The sequence below is a fragment of the Chaetodon trifascialis genome, chromosome 14 (genome assembly GCF_039877785.1).
Source record: "Chaetodon trifascialis isolate fChaTrf1 chromosome 14, fChaTrf1.hap1, whole genome shotgun sequence".
NCBI classification, from domain to species: Eukaryota; Metazoa; Chordata; class Actinopteri; order Chaetodontiformes; family Chaetodontidae; genus Chaetodon; species Chaetodon trifascialis.
In genome coordinates this window covers 18,804,822-18,822,623 of record NC_092069.1, presented here as the reverse complement: position 1 = coordinate 18,822,623, position 17,802 = coordinate 18,804,822, and the positions used below count along the sequence as shown (strand labels likewise).

At 42.6% G+C, this 17,802-nt stretch overlaps 1 protein-coding gene across 1 annotated transcript; it reads right to left on the bottom strand.

Moving 5' to 3' along the window:
- Nucleotides 1–132: 132 nt before the first annotated feature.
- On the bottom strand, nt 133–5,077 carry col10a1a (collagen, type X, alpha 1a). The gene is made up of 3 exons (XM_070979262.1): nt 5,000–5,077; nt 4,473–4,614; nt 133–2,543 (listed from the first exon to the last, which is right to left on the bottom strand). The coding sequence occupies exons 1-3, from the start codon at nt 5,003–5,005 to the stop codon at nt 709–711; spliced, it is 1,983 nt and encodes a 660-aa protein (XP_070835363.1). The 5' UTR covers nt 5,006–5,077; the 3' UTR covers nt 133–708.
- Nucleotides 5,078–17,802: the final 12,725 nt, after the last annotated feature.

Genomic DNA, 17,802 nt, shown 5'->3' with positions numbered 1-17,802 from the left:
ACATATGCACATCTAAAGTTAAAAGTTGGTAAGATGCTCGAAATTTAAAAAGTGCTCCTTAGACAAAACATGTGTTTAGACATCTTTTATTTAATTCATTATGCTTTACATGACATAATGCTTGTTCAGGGATATAACAATGTTGCTGGTAGTCTGTGTTTGCATGACAGTATTCTGGTGACTCGTTTTAATGGTCAATTTGACCATTACAATTTCACAATATTCAAGTCACATACAAGGATAACAGTTACAACATGTTGCACAGACAGTATTTGTGTAATTTTAATAAGATTATTGGTCACTCAAACAAAAACAAGCAGGTACAAAAACAAACAAAACAACCAGACAAACACTAAATTAAGAATCACCAGCTGATGTCAGTATAAAAGGAACAGAGTGGAAAAGAAAAAGTCAGGACACAACACAGTTACAACACCTCAATTTCACATGCTGTCTCCAATACAAAAACTCACTGTTAACTTTGTGGATTGCATCCCCCATCCCTGATCATCTGTTTTCATAAATTAGTTTTCCTTCTTCTAAGCACCTATTTCTTGTAGTTTTCAAGTCGAGATGCTACTATTCCTCAAAGAAGGGTGAACTGCCTGTCTGTTTGGTTGAGGAAAAAATAACAGGGAGTTTACTTTAATTTGAGAAATAGATTGCAAATTTAGTTGGTTGGCTTTTGGGAACTACTGTATCAACGTATCACGTTGAAGCAATGAGGAACCCAGAGAAAGAGCAGTGGACATTCTCGGCGGCAAAGACGCCATTGGCCTCTTCATCGGGGATCTGGACGTAGACTGTGTCCTGCTCATCCAGCAAGAGGACAGCGCTACCGGACATCTGGTCCAGGAAGCCCTTGTTGTACTCATCATAAGTGAACATAACGGGCTGGCCATTCTTGTACAGAGCCACCAGGGCATGAGCACCATTAACATGGATGCTGTAGGAGAAATAGTAAACTCCAGGGATCTGGCAAGTGAAAATGCCACTTTCGGGGTCATAGTGATTCTCAGCATTGTACACTATCTGGTCAAACTTGATGGGGGTGCCATCAGCAGGGTAGGGGGTGGCCAGAGATGCAGTGAAAGCAGACATGGGAGACTTGACCATAACCTCACCCATTCCCATGCCCTTCTCAAACACAACCTCACCAGGAGGACCAGGGGGACCAGGAGGGCCAGGTGGGCCAGCTTCTCCATCAGAGCCATTCTCACCGGGCTGACCGGGAGGACCCTGAGGTCCGGGGACACCCTTAGCAGCCAAACCAGCAGGGCCAGGAGCACCAGGGGCACCAGGGTGTCCCTTAAGGCCAGGAGCACCAGCGGGACCTTGAGGTCCGGCGGGTCCTCTGGCACCTGGAGCACCATCAGAACCAGCAGCACCTCGCTCACCTGCACGACCGGGATGACCTTTGGGTCCAGCAGGCCCTGGAATACCAGGTGCACCTGGGGTACCGGGGGCACCTACATTACCTTTCTCACCTGAGGGTCCAGTGGCTCCTCTGGATCCAGGAGGACCAGCTGCGCCTGGATAACCCTGCTTGCCTGCAAATCCCTGTGGTCCCTGATCTCCCTTGTTTCCCTTAGGTCCCTGAGGTCCAGCTTCACCTGTGTCACCTTTAGAGCCAGCAGGGCCAGGCTCACCTGGGAAACCTCTTGCACCCTGAGGTCCAGCAGGACCAGTGGCGCCAGTGGCACCAGTAGCACCGGTATAACCTGTTGGACCTTGCTCACCCTTTGCACCTGTTGCACCTGTGGCACCTGTAGCTCCCCTCTCTCCCTTCTCTCCATTTGCACCTGGCTTTCCATATCCGGGGACTCCTGGGGCACCAGTAGCTCCAGCTGGTCCCTGGTGGCCTTTAGGACCAACTGGGCCGGGCAGACCTGGGGCACCATTCTCGCCTGATTTACCTGGAAGACCTACACCTGGGGCACCAGTGTGTCCCTTAGGTCCCATTGGTCCCATGGGACCAGGGGCACCATCTCTACCTGAGCTACCTGGCTTTCCTGGCTCACCGGGCATACCTGCTTTTCCTGGCTTTCCAACTCCATCTGCACCTGGTGCTCCAGTTGGGCCCATAGGCCCTTCAGGTCCTGTCTCACCCTGAGGTCCACGAGCTCCTACCCCTCTATCACCCTTAGGACCTGGCAGTCCAGGTACACCTGGATGTCCTTTCAGACCAGGTTCTCCTCTAGGTCCCATTGCTCCAGAAGGACCTGAAGGTCCAGGCTTGCCGGTAGCAGAGAGGCCAGCGGGTCCAGGGCTTCCAGGAGATCCAGGGGCACCCCTTGGTCCCTGAGGACCAGGTGCTCCGGTGTCTCCTTTCTCACCAGGTAGTCCATGGCTGCCTGGTTTGCCAGGTCCACCAGGGGATCCAGGTTTGCCAGCGATGGAACGACCAGGAGCTCCAGGAGCTCCAGGGGGTCCTGCGGGTCCAGGCATACCTTCAGCACTATCACCTGCGGGGCCAGGAGGACCAGCAGGTCCCTCAGGGCCGGGCTCACCTGGAGGACCAGGCTCACCTGCCACTGACATCACTGTGAAGGATGAAAGAATAACCATCATCAGTACCACCAAAGGCAAACAAGCAAACAAACAAACAGATGATAATGGAAACAGGCAATGAGGAAGCACTCATCAACTGCATTGCATATTACTGTTATTATAAAAGTTACACTTGTAATGTCTTGTTATGATATAGGGGCAGAAATCCATCGTGTGCATTTCAAACCTCTTTCATTACATGGTAATGGACATATAAACCTACAGCCTGTGCTTCATGTTCATAGACTGATATCTTAGAATAAAGGTCTAGTATCTGTAGTATCTCTAATTATATCCCACAAAAATGACAAAAATTACAAGAACATGCATGTAGTGGTCAGCTCTCAGGTCTGAGTGTGTGTGAGTGTAAATGAGTTTAGTAGTAAGTTTCAAATTTCAAGGAAAATGCTCCAGCTGCTTTCAAGCATTGCTCTTGTATCAGAGTTAAAATGATGGATGTATCAACAAATAATTTCATTTGGTCTGAATTTGCTGATATTTGATGCCAGGAGGTGGGGCAGTTTTAATTTCCAGGTGCCAATCTTGCAGTTTTGAAGTCTGACTACACAATGCTACAAAAATCTTAAACATGCAAATCCTTTGAAATAATGTAGAAATTTGACTGTGGTTTGCATTTAAAATACATATTTATATTGAATATCTATTTTATTATCTGCACATTTATGTGATTATTGTGGTGGAAATTTAGAAATATTTTAGAATAGGTTTAAAATGATATATTTTACTGCTATTTTTCATACTGTAAAGAAAGATACTGTATCTTGTGACTTTGTCAAACAGTAGGTCTAAATGAAAAGGAGCCTTTTTTTATTTGCTGCATTAATGTGGTCACATGCGTTTGAGTGTAAAAGGCTCACTCCGCGGCTAACTGCTGCGGAGTTTGGATAAAGCCAAAACAGATGTTTCTACTTGTGTGTGAAGTGGGCACACCCAAACAAACCACACTGCTGGGTGACTGGACTGTAATTGTCAGTGTCAAACTAAAAATAATTCACTAACAGCTACTTTCTCAAATAAAAATAGCAGCATGTTGATTCACACAAAAGCAACATTTCATATTTTATATTGCATTTTAGCCATCACACAAGCCCAAACCATAATTAACATCTTTAAAATGTCGTAAAATAAGTTTTTGTGGGACTAAATACAGTGATGGAAAATGCTAGAAATACAGATTTTTTTGTTTTGTTTTGAGAGACTAGCACGAGTGTCTGGAAGCAAGTAAACAGGCAACATTTACAGCTAAAATGACTAAAAAGCATCTATGTCAAATCGGTAGCAATTGTGCTCCTCAAAATGTTAAAAGTTTAGATAATGTGAACGAGAACACAAAAGATGAAAAACATGAGTGATTCCTCAGAATTGCTGATAATGCAAAGTGCATTTTGTAGTAGGATAGATAACAAAGGAAACTCAGAAAGAGCCAAAAATCATTTCATTTAAAAAATGCTGTAATGTTGGAAGAAATAAAGATCTCAGTTGAAACTACAAAAAAATGTGAAAGCTAAGCTATGCGAAGCTCTCCACTGAGTGAGTAAGCATCAACTCCTTGATCCAAATGGACTGGATGTGATGGGAAAAGCATGTATGCTGCTGCAGCCAATCAGAGCACAAGGCAGCTCCAGAGCAAGGTGGAGTTCAGTTTTCAAAGTAAAGTGCAGCTGCCTGTGGGCAGCATCTGTTTGGCTGCTTATGCAGCTCCTATTTGCCACAACAAAGATGCTAATTTGCCAGCTGAAGATTTTAAAATGACAAAAAGTTGCCCAAGTAGAGATCGTCTTTAGAGGAGAAAATCTGACTTTAGAAGCAACTTTTGTGAGGACAAAACTGAAAAAGATTGGAAAAATGCTAGCATGTGCCTTTGTCAAAACGACTGAGAGCAGGAGGCTGTGTTTTCTCACCATGGCTCTTCACAGAGTAGGGCTGGTACTGAGGGGCGGCCTTCACCAGCTTCTTCACCACATACCCGCCATGGGCTGCAGCTGAGGCCACAATGAGGAGGAGGATGCTTGCTACACGAATGTCCATCTTGCAAGATCCAGCCTGCAGGAGAAAACAAGGAAACAGTCAGCACAACCACTCTCAGGGCACAAAGTGTCAGCAAGCTTTCTCTCGAGTTTTAAACGGCTTAAAAACTTTCTCAGCTGAGTGTACAGGCTGCACATCTTTACCAAAACTCAATGCACAACAAATAAAATAGGATAAGTTTGAGTAGCAGGGTTTAAAGTTAAATTTTTGATTCAGTCAGAGCATCCTGGATGCTTCAGGACCCTCTGAGTACCAGCCAGGAGGCTCTAAGCTGGCCAAAATCTGCCTCCCATCTCCAGCCTGCCGCAGGAGCAACTCAAGGCCGAGACAAAGCCAAGATGCTGCCGCTACACTCCTCCAGAGATAGAGCTGTTCAGAGGGGAAGAGAGAGCGCACATACCAGCATCAAAAGAGCAGAAAGGCAATCTCTTCAGCACCAGTGGTCCTTGGTGCTGCTGTATATCCTTAGGGTTCGAGCACAACTGAGGATATGCTGCCTTCTAGCACAATGATGTGGGTATTTATACCATATCTACCCCTCGCATCATAAAAAAAAAAAAAAAGCCCCCACCACGCAAGTACCTCCCTCCTCAGAGCTAGGCTGTAATTAGCAGACAGATCTGCCCAAAGCGGGCATGTCACATCAGGGTGCCTCCATGTCTTGAGCATCCAGACACATGATTATCACTTATTTCAGTCTTCTTCAGAACTAGACAATAATCATGTTCAAAGTACAGAAAAAAAATAAAATAAATGAATACATAAGAAAAAGAATACAAACACACTCTGTGGGAGGAATACATTTAATCCAGTAACATCTTCACATTCTTTTTCTTTTCACACTTATATTTAGAGTTTTCCAGCAACATTGAGGGGTATTTTTGTTTTTATGAATGTTTGTAAGACCCCCTGTTTAAATATGACAACGTCTGAAAATAGTCTAAACACGTGTAGAAAAAACAGACCAGACTTGCAGTGGCACCTGTACGGCCTCACAAAGCTTGCATTGAGGATGTACAGTACCAGACTCATCTGCAAATTTACATCTCGTCCAGCCGGCTGGCTGAGACTCGCCCTTACCTTTCCTGACCGTCTGGGCACCTCCACCCCTGCCATGATAAGGTAAACAAGGGAAATGGTGGGGAAAGGTGGTGCAGAGTGCGGTGGATGAAAGGTGCCACAAGATTTAAGCTGCTTTAGAGTAGCTAATTATGTTTATTCCTGATGTAATCCCCAAATTTAAGGGATTTACATGTTTTCATAAATGTAGTGTTGTACATTTCCTGGGTATTATTTGGTCAGCTTGTCATTTTGGCTTATTGGGGACAAAGTGGCCTTGATTTCAGTCTCTATTTCAGGATGAACACTTTTTCTTAACTTGTGTATTTTTGTAAGTGTTTCACCCTCAAAACAGCTAATAAAACTATATAAAGGGCCACTGGAAAAGACATTTGGGCTTGTTTCTGTGCAGCCTTGTGAATGCAGCCCAGTGTGACAGCCCTCACATGCAGTACTGGTGTTTGGACACCAGAGGGCAGTTTTTACTGTTGCATAGCTCCTTTACATGGCGTGAGCTGCTGCTGCTGTTGAGGAGAAGGGGCCATGCCCCTGTGGTCACTTGTTATTTTTGGTCCTCTTGGAGCATATACATCATCAGAGGTTTCAGGCCTGTTCCTGCAATTACAGCTGCTTTCTGTCATGATGTTGTATTTCGTCAATCAGCTCTGTCCTCCTGTATTATCCTCCCTCGCCCCCACCCTCCACCTTGCCTTGCTTACTTTGAGATCCTCCAACTGTAATTTCTCAATTTCAGCCCGGCCACATAGGAAATGCATACACCCAAATAATCACATGTTCTCAAACACACGAGTAGCCATGAACGATGTGTAGGGTGCCATCCCAGGATCTTGCTGAACATGAGACCATTTATGGTTTCTGTGTTCTTATAATGTACATACATACCGCTGACAGGATTGGCAGGAAAGATGATGACGAGTCACCTGATTGAGTGCTTCTATATGAGGCGTCTATACAACACGTGAGTGTGACAGGCTTCTTCCACGGTGGTATAATTAAAGATTCTACGACATGAAGCTTGTTTGAACCCCACCGCCCCCCCTTTTTTTGTAAATTAGACCAAATTATCTGCAATTTTCCAAAGTGCTACCTTGCCTGGCTTATAGCACTTAATCATGTTTGGCAAGCATTGTTTAAGTTTGCCCTTCCTGTCAAATAAAACATAATATAATTTGTGATCTTCATTTCCAAATGTTTGAAATTCTGTTCTTAACCAAGGCAGCATTGATGGCTGAGAGCAAAGGTGCAGACTGACTACCTGAGGCTGTGTGATGATGGAGAAATGTCATATTACATGCACACGTGCAACTCAAGCAAGAGGAGGATAATTTTTGCGCCAGTATCATAAATGCAAGTCATATTTTTCATTTTGGCTGAACATGTTTGGTCTCGTTTTATCAGCTGAACACAATCATCTGCAAGTTCTCAGCAGCTAAATTCTCCGTTTTTTGATCAAATTATTGGTGGCTGGCACACAATTTGTTCCTTCTGCCATCATTTATGATATTTTATAGTCATAGTGTATTATTTAAAAATCTCTTTATGTTTGTGCCCCAGAGGAGGCCAAGCTACGCCAGATTTAGTCAAATTTAGATGAAATGACAGAGCAAGAGAGGGTGGAGTTAGGATTTTATATGTTTATAGCTTCATATGATTTCAGTTTATTTATGTTTGTCAAACATTCTGCAGCTAAACCACGCCAAAAGAGGTTCTCCGTTTTTAGTCCGATGTTCTGAGAACAATGATTCATCTCTTTATGTATAAAAAAGTAACAACAACCTGCATCTGCATGTGAGCCAGAGAAGAAGCAGACACGTTCATGCCGAGTCTTGGAACCAGAGTGTACTTTGGCTTGAGGAAGACTTGAATTAACAGTGTAATTTGGATGTTGTTTATAACCTCGCAACATATTTTTTTGTTTTCTAAACACGCCACTGCACTTATTTGCGAAGGACTCTATGTCCTTGTGCTTATAGAGGCAGAATTGAAGGCTGTGAAAGTGCATGGCAGAGCTCTCTCTGCTCGGCTCATTACAGTACCGCAGCAGCTTGATGTGGTCGGCAGGCTTCATTGTAATAACCATTAGGAATTAGGTCTTCAAACAGAAGGCGGTGACGCTGCTTTGCTCTTATATTGTCGAGGGACCCTCACTGTAAAATATGCACATGCTTTCAGTGTCGTGGCACTTCATACACACTTGATATATGACCTAAAAAACTTTTACTGAATTTAGAAAAATAAGAAAATGGCTCATTATGAGCACGACACACCCAAAATCACTGAGAGCACATGGAGGTTGCACAGTCTCTTGTTTCAGGATCACAATTAGTTCAGATTTAGGTGGGTTTTTTTGTTTTTTTTTGTGATAGCTTGTGATAGCTCCTACATTTACTCAAGTACTGTGCTTAAGTTCAATTTAAGGTACTTTACTTAAGTATGTATGTACCATTATAGATTAAGCTACCCAGCAATATATAAAATAGCTGAAATTAGCCCCACCTTTGCCAGCTGCAACATTAAAGTGACGCCAACACACTGATGCATTAATAATTCTAATCCAATAATTCAATATATACATATTATTCTGAAATGAGTCATTCTGCACAGTGCATAATTTTCTACTTTCAGTATCATATTTAGTGTTTCAACACTGTAGTATTGCTGCTTTTGTCTAAGTAAAGCACTTCTGGCTCTGGTGCCTGTGCAGAAGGATTACTCAGCTTTTTTTTATTATTCTCTACAGAAATAGATTGAAAAAAAGACAAAGAACAAGCATGGGAAGCTGTGACGGGGCAACTTTTCTTTGTCTAACCCCTCCGCAGAGGCCAGAAGCTGTCATTCTGAGGTCCAGCTAGTTGTTCGGGCCTTCATCCGTATCTAACAGCAGCCCGTACATTTCACTACGTTCTCCAGAGAGTGCTGCTGGACAGTATTACTGGCAATGTTAGTGATGTATGTGCTTGTACACTGTAATGATAACAGTGTTTCAGAGAAAAGGTTTTCGCATTTTGTCTGTTTTTGTTCGCTCTACTGCCCCGGAATTGATGTTTCTGGTTTCTTTGCCATGCTGACCGAGGCTCAACCCACACCCAAGAGGAGAACATAATTGGTGGTTGATGTAAGGGGACTCGACCGAGCACGTGAGTTAAGCAACGGCTAAAGATACACCATCACGGCTGGGATACAAATTTAATGTTTCAATAAACTCTACGGACCACTAAGAGCTACTTTAAACTTTATGAATGGCAGACTTGACGGGGGCCCTTTTGAGTGATTGGTGGGGAAATTACAGGGTCCCGAAAGCAAACATGGACCCAAATGGAGCCGGAAGTGTAAAAGTAACTGAAAAATGGCGATGGTAGCCCTAGAGAAGAGGGCTAATGTATGGGAGGTAACCAGCCTGAAACCCCAGAATGGCAGGAAATGGAGGGGAATGGATGAGAAAGCAACTGTTGGATGTCCCTCAACAACTCTCAGGTGTGAATGTGTGTGGCTGTATGAATGTTCCAGGCAAGTTTTCCAGAGGTTCACCAAACAGCTAGAGACAGCTAAGGTATTTAATGTGTCAACATGCAAAATTTACTTTGCAATTATGCTGGAAATATTTGGAAATTTGCGCTCATACGCTGCTTGTGATGTTATCACCGGCCTGCCGGATGCGGCTGCTGTCACACAGACTTCTGAAAGCGAGAACTTGCTTATTGCCAGTCAACCGAGTGCCACATTATCTCGACTCTGAGGCTTGATTGTTTCCATAGTTCAATTTGCAGCAACAGTTTGCTGTTTATTTCTGGAAAGGTCTGACTCTGTCGCCGGTTGGGGGAAACCAGAGTTTCAGAGTTGCAGCAGCCAAAAACTAATTTAACTAGAAGCACTCAGCCAGACAGTTTATGGGGTGAAGCAAAACAGCACTTGTGCACACAATTTGCTGCAAAGGTAAAAAGTTCAGAGCAACATATATAGATACTGTTTTCATTCTTGTTTTGTAGTCCAGCAAAGAAACACTCTTTGCTTGGTGTTCACTTCATTATAACTTTCCACACGTCTCTGGATCATCTCGCCTTGTCTTCAAAGTAAAAAAAAAATCCCAGTCAAACAGAAGACAGGCTGCTAGAAGTATCTACTTATTGTGGGATCATTTAAAGATATCAAAGTTAAATAAAACCACCTTAATGGGATTTTCAGCGCTTAAGTGTAGGTGGTGCAGTCCTGTATTTAAGGATAATGACTAATCCATGACATCAAGCCTGTGAAAATGTCAGGTTTCACCGTCTGTATCAGGCAGCGTCAGTCATTTCACAATAAATGCCATAAAATAAAGGAGAGAGACAGAAAGAGTGGAGAGAAAGTCTTTGTGAAAGACAGCTGGATGAAAACGCCTAGTTGTCTCACTGCTGAGTAAACTGCATCAGAGCAGAGGTGCATTCATATTTGACTTGTCACTTTGTAATTACATTTGACTTAAGCACACACTGCAGCTGGAATGTGTGTCGTGGAGAATTACACTTTCTGTGCCTGAAATGCAGAGCAACAGCCAAGAAACAATGTTTATACAACACAATGTCACCTCTCTTTCTGGAGCAGATAGTTAGCACTGCACCATAATGACTTGCGGAGAGACGAGACAAGTGTTGTTTCTGTACACTATATTTTTTTCCAGTCAAGTCTGTCTCTAAATAAGTGTAGGAGCTAAACTGTTTATGAGAGGCCACACAATTGACATATCTTTGATCATGGTGTTTGACCGTAGAGACATGACCACAGGAAGTTAGCTGGAGTTTAACGTACAACAATGCTCGGGTCAAGGTCTCGTGGTTTGGTGTGCTTTGCTGGCTGATGGACAGTGCGTGGGCTGATACTTTGATCTGAGTCAGAACCAGTGGCCCCACTGAGTCTACATGGAAATCATGCCACATTATACACAAACAATATCATCCTGTCGATCCTCTACTAACATCACAGTAACAGTAAAGAGTACTTCATGACCAGCTACAACCTTAAAATACTACTTATAGTTAAATGTGTCAGAAGCAACAAATCACTAATGTATAATAAAAAAACTGACAGGTTCCACTTTCCATAAAAAGTACTTTTACTTTTACTGCTACTTGATAGTTTAAGCCATTTTTACAGATATACTTACATGCTTTAAATTTAGTAAAAGTTTGAAAACAGGACGATACTCGTAACAGAGCTTTTTTCCATTGCAACAATACTACTTTTACTTCAGTAAAGAATGTAAATACTTCTTCAGCCACTGTCCATAACTGCTGTTATTAAGCAACTTGTTATATAAACCCAAAAGCTTGTTTCTGCTGCCCCTAAGTGGCCACAAAAAGCAGCTATTGCAGATATTGTCTAACAAACTTGCTGAGTGCGTTTCTTCCCTCATAAAACATTTGGAAAGCTAATTCTTTTTAAACATTTGAAACCTGCCTTTTAATTAAATCCACATTCCCTTGCAATCAGTGTTCTTCTTCCACGTCTTTTTTGGCGAATTGCTGTGGTTCTTGGCACCTTATAATGAGTGGAATACTATAAAACCATACGAGGATGTACGAGAACAAACAAACAGGGACTTGCATGTAAAAACATTGCTCCATGGTGTTACTAGTGGTAATGAACTCCACAGGGTGCCTTTAATATTGTGTATACATTATTTTAGCATACTTTGCCCATTAGGTCTGTAGCAGAGAAGAGCACCTCCAGCTGCCCCGAGTCAGTGTTTCTTTGGGTCTGAGTTACCTTGAGTGACTGAACCCTGAAACACCTGCTTGCAGGTCTAGTTCTTATGCTTTAAACTGGAGCCAATAACAAGTCCCACGTGTACAACTCTCCACAAAATCAAAGTATTATAAAAATGGCAAATATGCAGTTGGTTTGTCAATTGATTTCAGATGTGACCAAGAATGTAACATTGTCTGCATGTGTTTTGCCAGAAACCTACAAAGTACTGAATTGGCTCTGCAATCTGACAACATTAAGAAAAAAAAATCCCCATTCAGACCAGTGGCTTGCTGCAGATGTTTCGGAGTTTGTTATTGGTAATCCACAGACACAAGAACATCCCAGAATAAATCTGGACAAGAACACACAAAGTGAAGTTTCATTCCATATGGTTAGCTTGCTGGTAGCTGGCTTCTCGTTGTGTTTGTTTAAAGGGTTTGGGGGACCGGACTTCATATTTGCAGGATATTTTGAAGAGACACACCAAAGGTGGATCCTGAATGCAAAAACACACTGTTGTGAGTTTGTCCGGAGTTTCGCGTAGCCTGTGATTGTTGACATGGAAAGCTGTCTGACACAGCATGGGTCCAGGCTATTTCTTGCCTTCGGTGTCTTTTGAACCATAAGGGAAACTGTAGAGCATTAAACATGCTTAACCACAGGTCATCTGAGACTGTGCCTGACGTTCAGACCAAACAGAAGTCAAAGTCTAAAAGATCTCACAGGCTAAATTTGGAGTGTTTGGACCTTTACAGAAACACAATAAATGAACTTTTGTGTTTGCAGTTCTGCAGGATGCTGTGCAATTACAAGCGATTTAACCCTTTTTCACAAAGAAAAGCCATGGAAAAGCATGTCTTTAAAGGAGCTATTAGACCTGCATTTCGGCCGAGGCGTCTAATGGGCTGAATCCTGGCAGAGTTTTGTTAAGAGTCAGCCACATTGCACCGATGAAAGCTATGGAGATGTAATTTTATTAATGAAAATCAGAGTAGCTTCTTGGGGGGTCTTGATGAACGACTTCCATAAATACACCAGCGTGGCCTGCTCCTTCCTGTGAGCAACATTCAGAGTTATTTCTCTTAGATTTGATTAGCGTGTAATCACAACAAAAATAAATTCTTCCAGGTGGTCTGCAAGGCCAGTGTTGCAAAGCAGAACAAAGAGTTTGTTATTTTGATGAGCCAACAGTTTCTCTGTGGAGAGCCTGTTTTACTGTCCCGTCCCGAGCAGAGCCAAGTGGTCTTAAACACAAAAGAGTGTGAGTCATTGTGCTCTGTAATTTCGGCACACTGCAGCTGTCTTAAGTGACCACGACTGTAGACCTGTTAACTAGACTGATCCACATGTAAAACTTTCCCTTCCTCTTAACATAATAATTATAATGTCACTTCCCAGAGCTCTCTCCCTCAATTGCAGCATGCAGGCTATAGGTTTAAAGTGACAGCTTGCTGGAAGATCTTTCTAGGACAGGCCTGATGACTATTTTGGGTCTCTGACCTTTTTCTCCCAACAAAGAGCCTCTGTTAATCTCTTCTATAATTCCTGTACCAAATCTCCTTTTTTCCCTGGATAATGCAACTACTGTAAATACCATTTTTCCAAGGGTATGGCCTTTGCTTTTAAGGCACAGCAGAAGCCTGTAAGTATATGTCTTTCTCTCTGGTGACAGACTCAGAGCTGGACAATCGAGACTGGATGGCACAAGGTGAACTGCTAATTTGGCGCATATAACACTTTGAAGAGCTTCCAGCTGGTATTTTTCTCAGCTATTTACAGTTTTGTATTTCAAACAAAATCTCCAAATGTGGAAGTTTGAGGTCCTGTGGTAAAGGAAGAGAGGGTTACAGTGCTAATACTGGTGCACTTTTTCTGCTGCAGTGTTTACATTGGTCTAGTCACATTCTGGTCAGATTGCAGCAGCTTGTGGTTGAATAAAACTGTGGTTGCAGGCACTGCTTGAATCCCAACTTATGCCAGACAGACAGGTGGACTCAGACTGTGTCTGGAAACTGCAGTAGCATTTAAATGGCAGCAGCTTTCTCAAGTGGCTGTCTAATAAAGGGGCAGAACATTTGATCGAGCATGTTTTCCAAGAAGGAAACAGGCCTCGCTAACAGACTGTGCTGCTTTGTGCATCTCATTCAATGAGCCAAACCAGTCATGTCCAGGAGGCTGTAACCTCTTTGGTTGTGGGAGTGCATATAAAAAAACATTCCTTACTCAAAGTCATCTGCTTTTATTTCCACTAATGATTTGTTTTACAAGGCGGCACGGTGGGGCAGCAGGTAGTGCGCATGCCTCACAGCAAGAATGTCGCTGGTTCGATCCCCGGGTCGGGCAGGGTCTTTCTGTGCGAAGTTTGCATGCTCTTCCCGTGCATGCATGGACTCTCTCCGGGCACTCCGGCTTCCTCCCACAGACCAAAAACATGCTCATTAGATTAATTGGTGACTCTAAAATTGCCCGTAGGTGTGAGTATGAGCGTGAATGGTTGTCTGTCTGTATATGTTGCCCTGCGATCGACTGGCGACCGGTCCAGGGTGTACCCCGCCTCTTGCCCGTTGACAGCTGGGATAGGCTCCACCCCCCCCCCCCCCCCCCCCCCACAACCCTGAAAGGGATAGTTGGGTATAGAAAATGGATGGATGGATGGATGGATGGATGGATGGATGGATGGATGGATGGATGGATGGATGGATGGATGGATGGATGGATGGATTTGTTTTACAATACAGAGATGAGTCCATTCCTTTCAGCCAGCATTTGTAGTTTTTTATATGACCAAAGCAGCTCACAAATTATTCTGATGGCATCAGCTTTTGTGAGACAAATCTTGCAGTCTACAGTAGGCTATGTGTTGCTTTCAGCTCATTAATCTGACCATTCCTGGGGGATCAATGGGGGTAGGAGGGCAGCAGTTTACATTGCTTCATATATAGCCTCATAGCTTTAAAGGTCCAGTGTGTAGGATTTAGTGCCATCTAGTGGTGAGGCTGCAGATTCCACCAGACACAGAATTAGATTAGCATTTAGAGTTGTGTTTCAGGCAACAGTGATGAATGTGAGTTCAATAGTCACTCTTCCTTTTAGCCATGAGTTTGATTTTCACTGTCTCTTAGCTTCTAAATGTTATGGTTAGCTTGCTAGCATGTTAATGCCAAGCAGGTATAGTGTTTATCAGTTTTATCTATCTATCCATCTGTTTAGCATGTTCACAAGCTAACATTTACTAATCAGCGCTAAACAAAAGTTATTTTACCTTGTCACGAGGGGAACATGAGTGTCTTGACCAAGTTGACCCAAACTTAAGGTCATGGTTGTTGAGGGATTTCACACAGGTGGAAAATGTTTGTAGTCTGGTATTTTGCTGGATTCCTAGTGACAGACAGTGATCCTCTCCTGCTGCTCTGTAGTGTAAATTGCAGACATCAACAGTTTTCTTAACAGACCTGAAATAAGAGACTGGAAACATAGATGACATTAGTTTCATGTTTGCACTCTTATTTCAAAGCCCTTCACTTTCACTTAATACACACAGCGTGAAGCCCCTCTTGATTGTGGAGTTTGATCCCATCTATACCTCACAGACAAGCGGTTTGCTTCATTGAAATTAAGCTAATTATATTCCACGCCTGTACACATGCAGCTACTGTAAGCTATACTTTCACCCACTATTATCTCTCCAAGGTTTCGTGACTGTGAAACACCCTCTCCAAATTAAAGGTCGGAAATGTGCCAAAACCTGACATTATAAGCCGGGGAGCTTTTTTTGGGAGTAAAAGGCTGCCCAGTTTCTCCAGTCTGACAGTCTGCCCCAGTTTGACATCAGCTGCCAACAGAGAGCTTAGCATGGGCTTCAGTTTGTGCAAATCAGTCCTCTTCTCCAGTCTGCACAGAGAGCAGGAGAGCCGAGGTGAGCTCCTGCAGACGTTTTAAGCTCTCTGCTCTGTGATGAAATGTAGCAATAAACTCCAAATGTCAGTGATCATCTGGGGATAAGAAAAAAAGACCAGTATGTGCAGTCACACAGAGGTGCACAGACACACACACTCTGTCAGACACGTTCTCAAAACAGATTCCTGCAAGGTATTTTTCAGCCTTTTCAAACAGCCATGACAGACGATTAATCAGCTTATTTATCACGCACCTGAAGCTCTTCATTGAAACCCGAACCATTTATTTTTCAATTCATGCTTTTAATCAACAAAGTTAGTAATTTTGATTTCTTTTTAGAAATCGTTTGGCTGAAATGATCAGTGTAAGAGCAACACAAGCCCGAACACAGTTCAAGTTCTGTGATTTATGCTTTGCCCTCCAACAAGTTTTGTACACTATGCAAGAATAAGCAGCAAAATAAGACACAGCCATCCTGCTTTAATAAGAAAATTTAGATCAAAAAATATTCTTATGTGTTTAATACTATAACATTCACTGAAATTTCATTATGCATAACGAGAAAGGTTTGATAAAACATTTAAAGTACTCTGCCTCAGGATTGGAACAGACAGCGAATACACTGCGCCTGCTTTTTATGGGCCTAAAGAACACACTGACTCTCTGGTTTACTCTTCCATATAATAGTGGCTGTTACCATGGTTTTGTTGCTTCATTAAGCAACATGTTAAGCATACACAATGTTATGTTATAGAGCTTGAATTTGGTTTTGGTGTTTAGACAATGGAAAGCTTGAAAGCTTTATTTAGGACGCTGTGATTCACTGTGCTGTCACCACAATGACTGCTCTTTGATTTACTGCTGAATCTGGACCCACAGGGTTTGAGCACATGCTGAAAGCTGAGTGAACACATCACCCAGCAAATAATCCATCATAGATAGGTGTCTCATTGGCAGGCAGGACCAAACAGCATCTTTTATTTAAATAAGCACAAATATCAGTAAAAAGCCTTGCATTCAAAACTTTACTTGTGTAGTGCAAAAAGTGAAAATATCATCAGTGTGTAAGAAGCATTTTACTGTTGTAGCTGGCTGAGATGGAACTATTTCTAATACTCTATGCACACATATGTAGTTTAGCGGTTGCCAACTTAGAGAAGGCCCCCCTTTAAAGGGTCAGAAGATAAAGCTTGATTGGTAAACTTTTAAAATGATAAGTATCCTTCTTTTTCCTTGTCAAAATCTGGTGCGAACATTACCCGTAATGCCCTTTGACCATTGACAGTTCAGAGTTTCTGCTGTGTTATGCTAGTAGTGGCTTTCTACCACACAGTAGAAATGAACCAACATATGACCCAAACTCATTTAATTTCATTACAAATATTAGCTTTTAGCTATTAGCTTGTGTACTTTTCGGTCAGAGAACGACTTGTCCTCTTTGGGAATTGTTCTTTGTATTTTTTTTTAGATGCAAAGAAATGCTCAGGCACTCTTGAAATACCCTCAAGTATGGGTATCTGTTGGTGCACACAACCACAGAGTGCAGAGATGTCATGCAGCTTCACGCCAGCTGAGAATTGGTCTATTCTTCTGCGCTCGGTGGTGGTTATGGCTCATGAAAGACTTAATGAAAGCCTTGAGATGTCCTTCGTATGATGCTTACAGAGATGTTCGATCTGTAGAAATAGAATTGTAATTCTATGCTAAAACACAATATACCTCTAATTTGTTGGAGCTGATTGGAGCTTTGATTGCTATATATAAGCTCATGAGACTTTTTCTGCTCTAAAATATAGATTACTTGGATTCGTACTGCAGTCATTTCAGCTTGAAGACTGAATGTGGCCTTTTGGGGTTAGAACTGGCTTTCATGCTCCCCTTGGGCCTTTATTGTGTGGGTTACAGTAAGTTTAGTCCTAGATAGCAGAGGTAGGGCGTTTTTGACTCCAGCAGTTGATATCAGGGGGCGCTGGGACACTTTTAACTCCCTGGCCTATCTGTTGTGGTTAAGGGTGTGTTCATATGTGGGCAGGATTGGTGCAAAATGTCTAATTATACATGATCCTGCGTTCTCAACTTTCCCAGGGTACAGTAACAGAAACTTAATGTGACACATGCTCTGTAATCAGCGATGTCAAACACCACATGAGGCGCAGTCTTACAGATAAAGCTCAGAAGCTAGCTTGGACCTTGCGGTGCATAACACACGTTCCTGTTGTCAGAGCTTTAATTATGTTTGTTTCACATGACACAGACCATGAAGCCATTTTTGTGGTACTATATTCATCACCTGCAGCTTGCCAAATAGCCGTCTTTGAATGCCAGCAACAGGATGCTCTGAATTAAGATGTACAAGAGTAGAAATCTAAATTAGGCCTAACTAAGATTCATTCACTTATATGTTTACACTGAGCTGTATGAAATTAAGTCCAAGCATAAGGTGACACGATCTTATTTGTTTTCTGGCATGTTTTGCTATTAAAAACCAGTCACCATATGGAT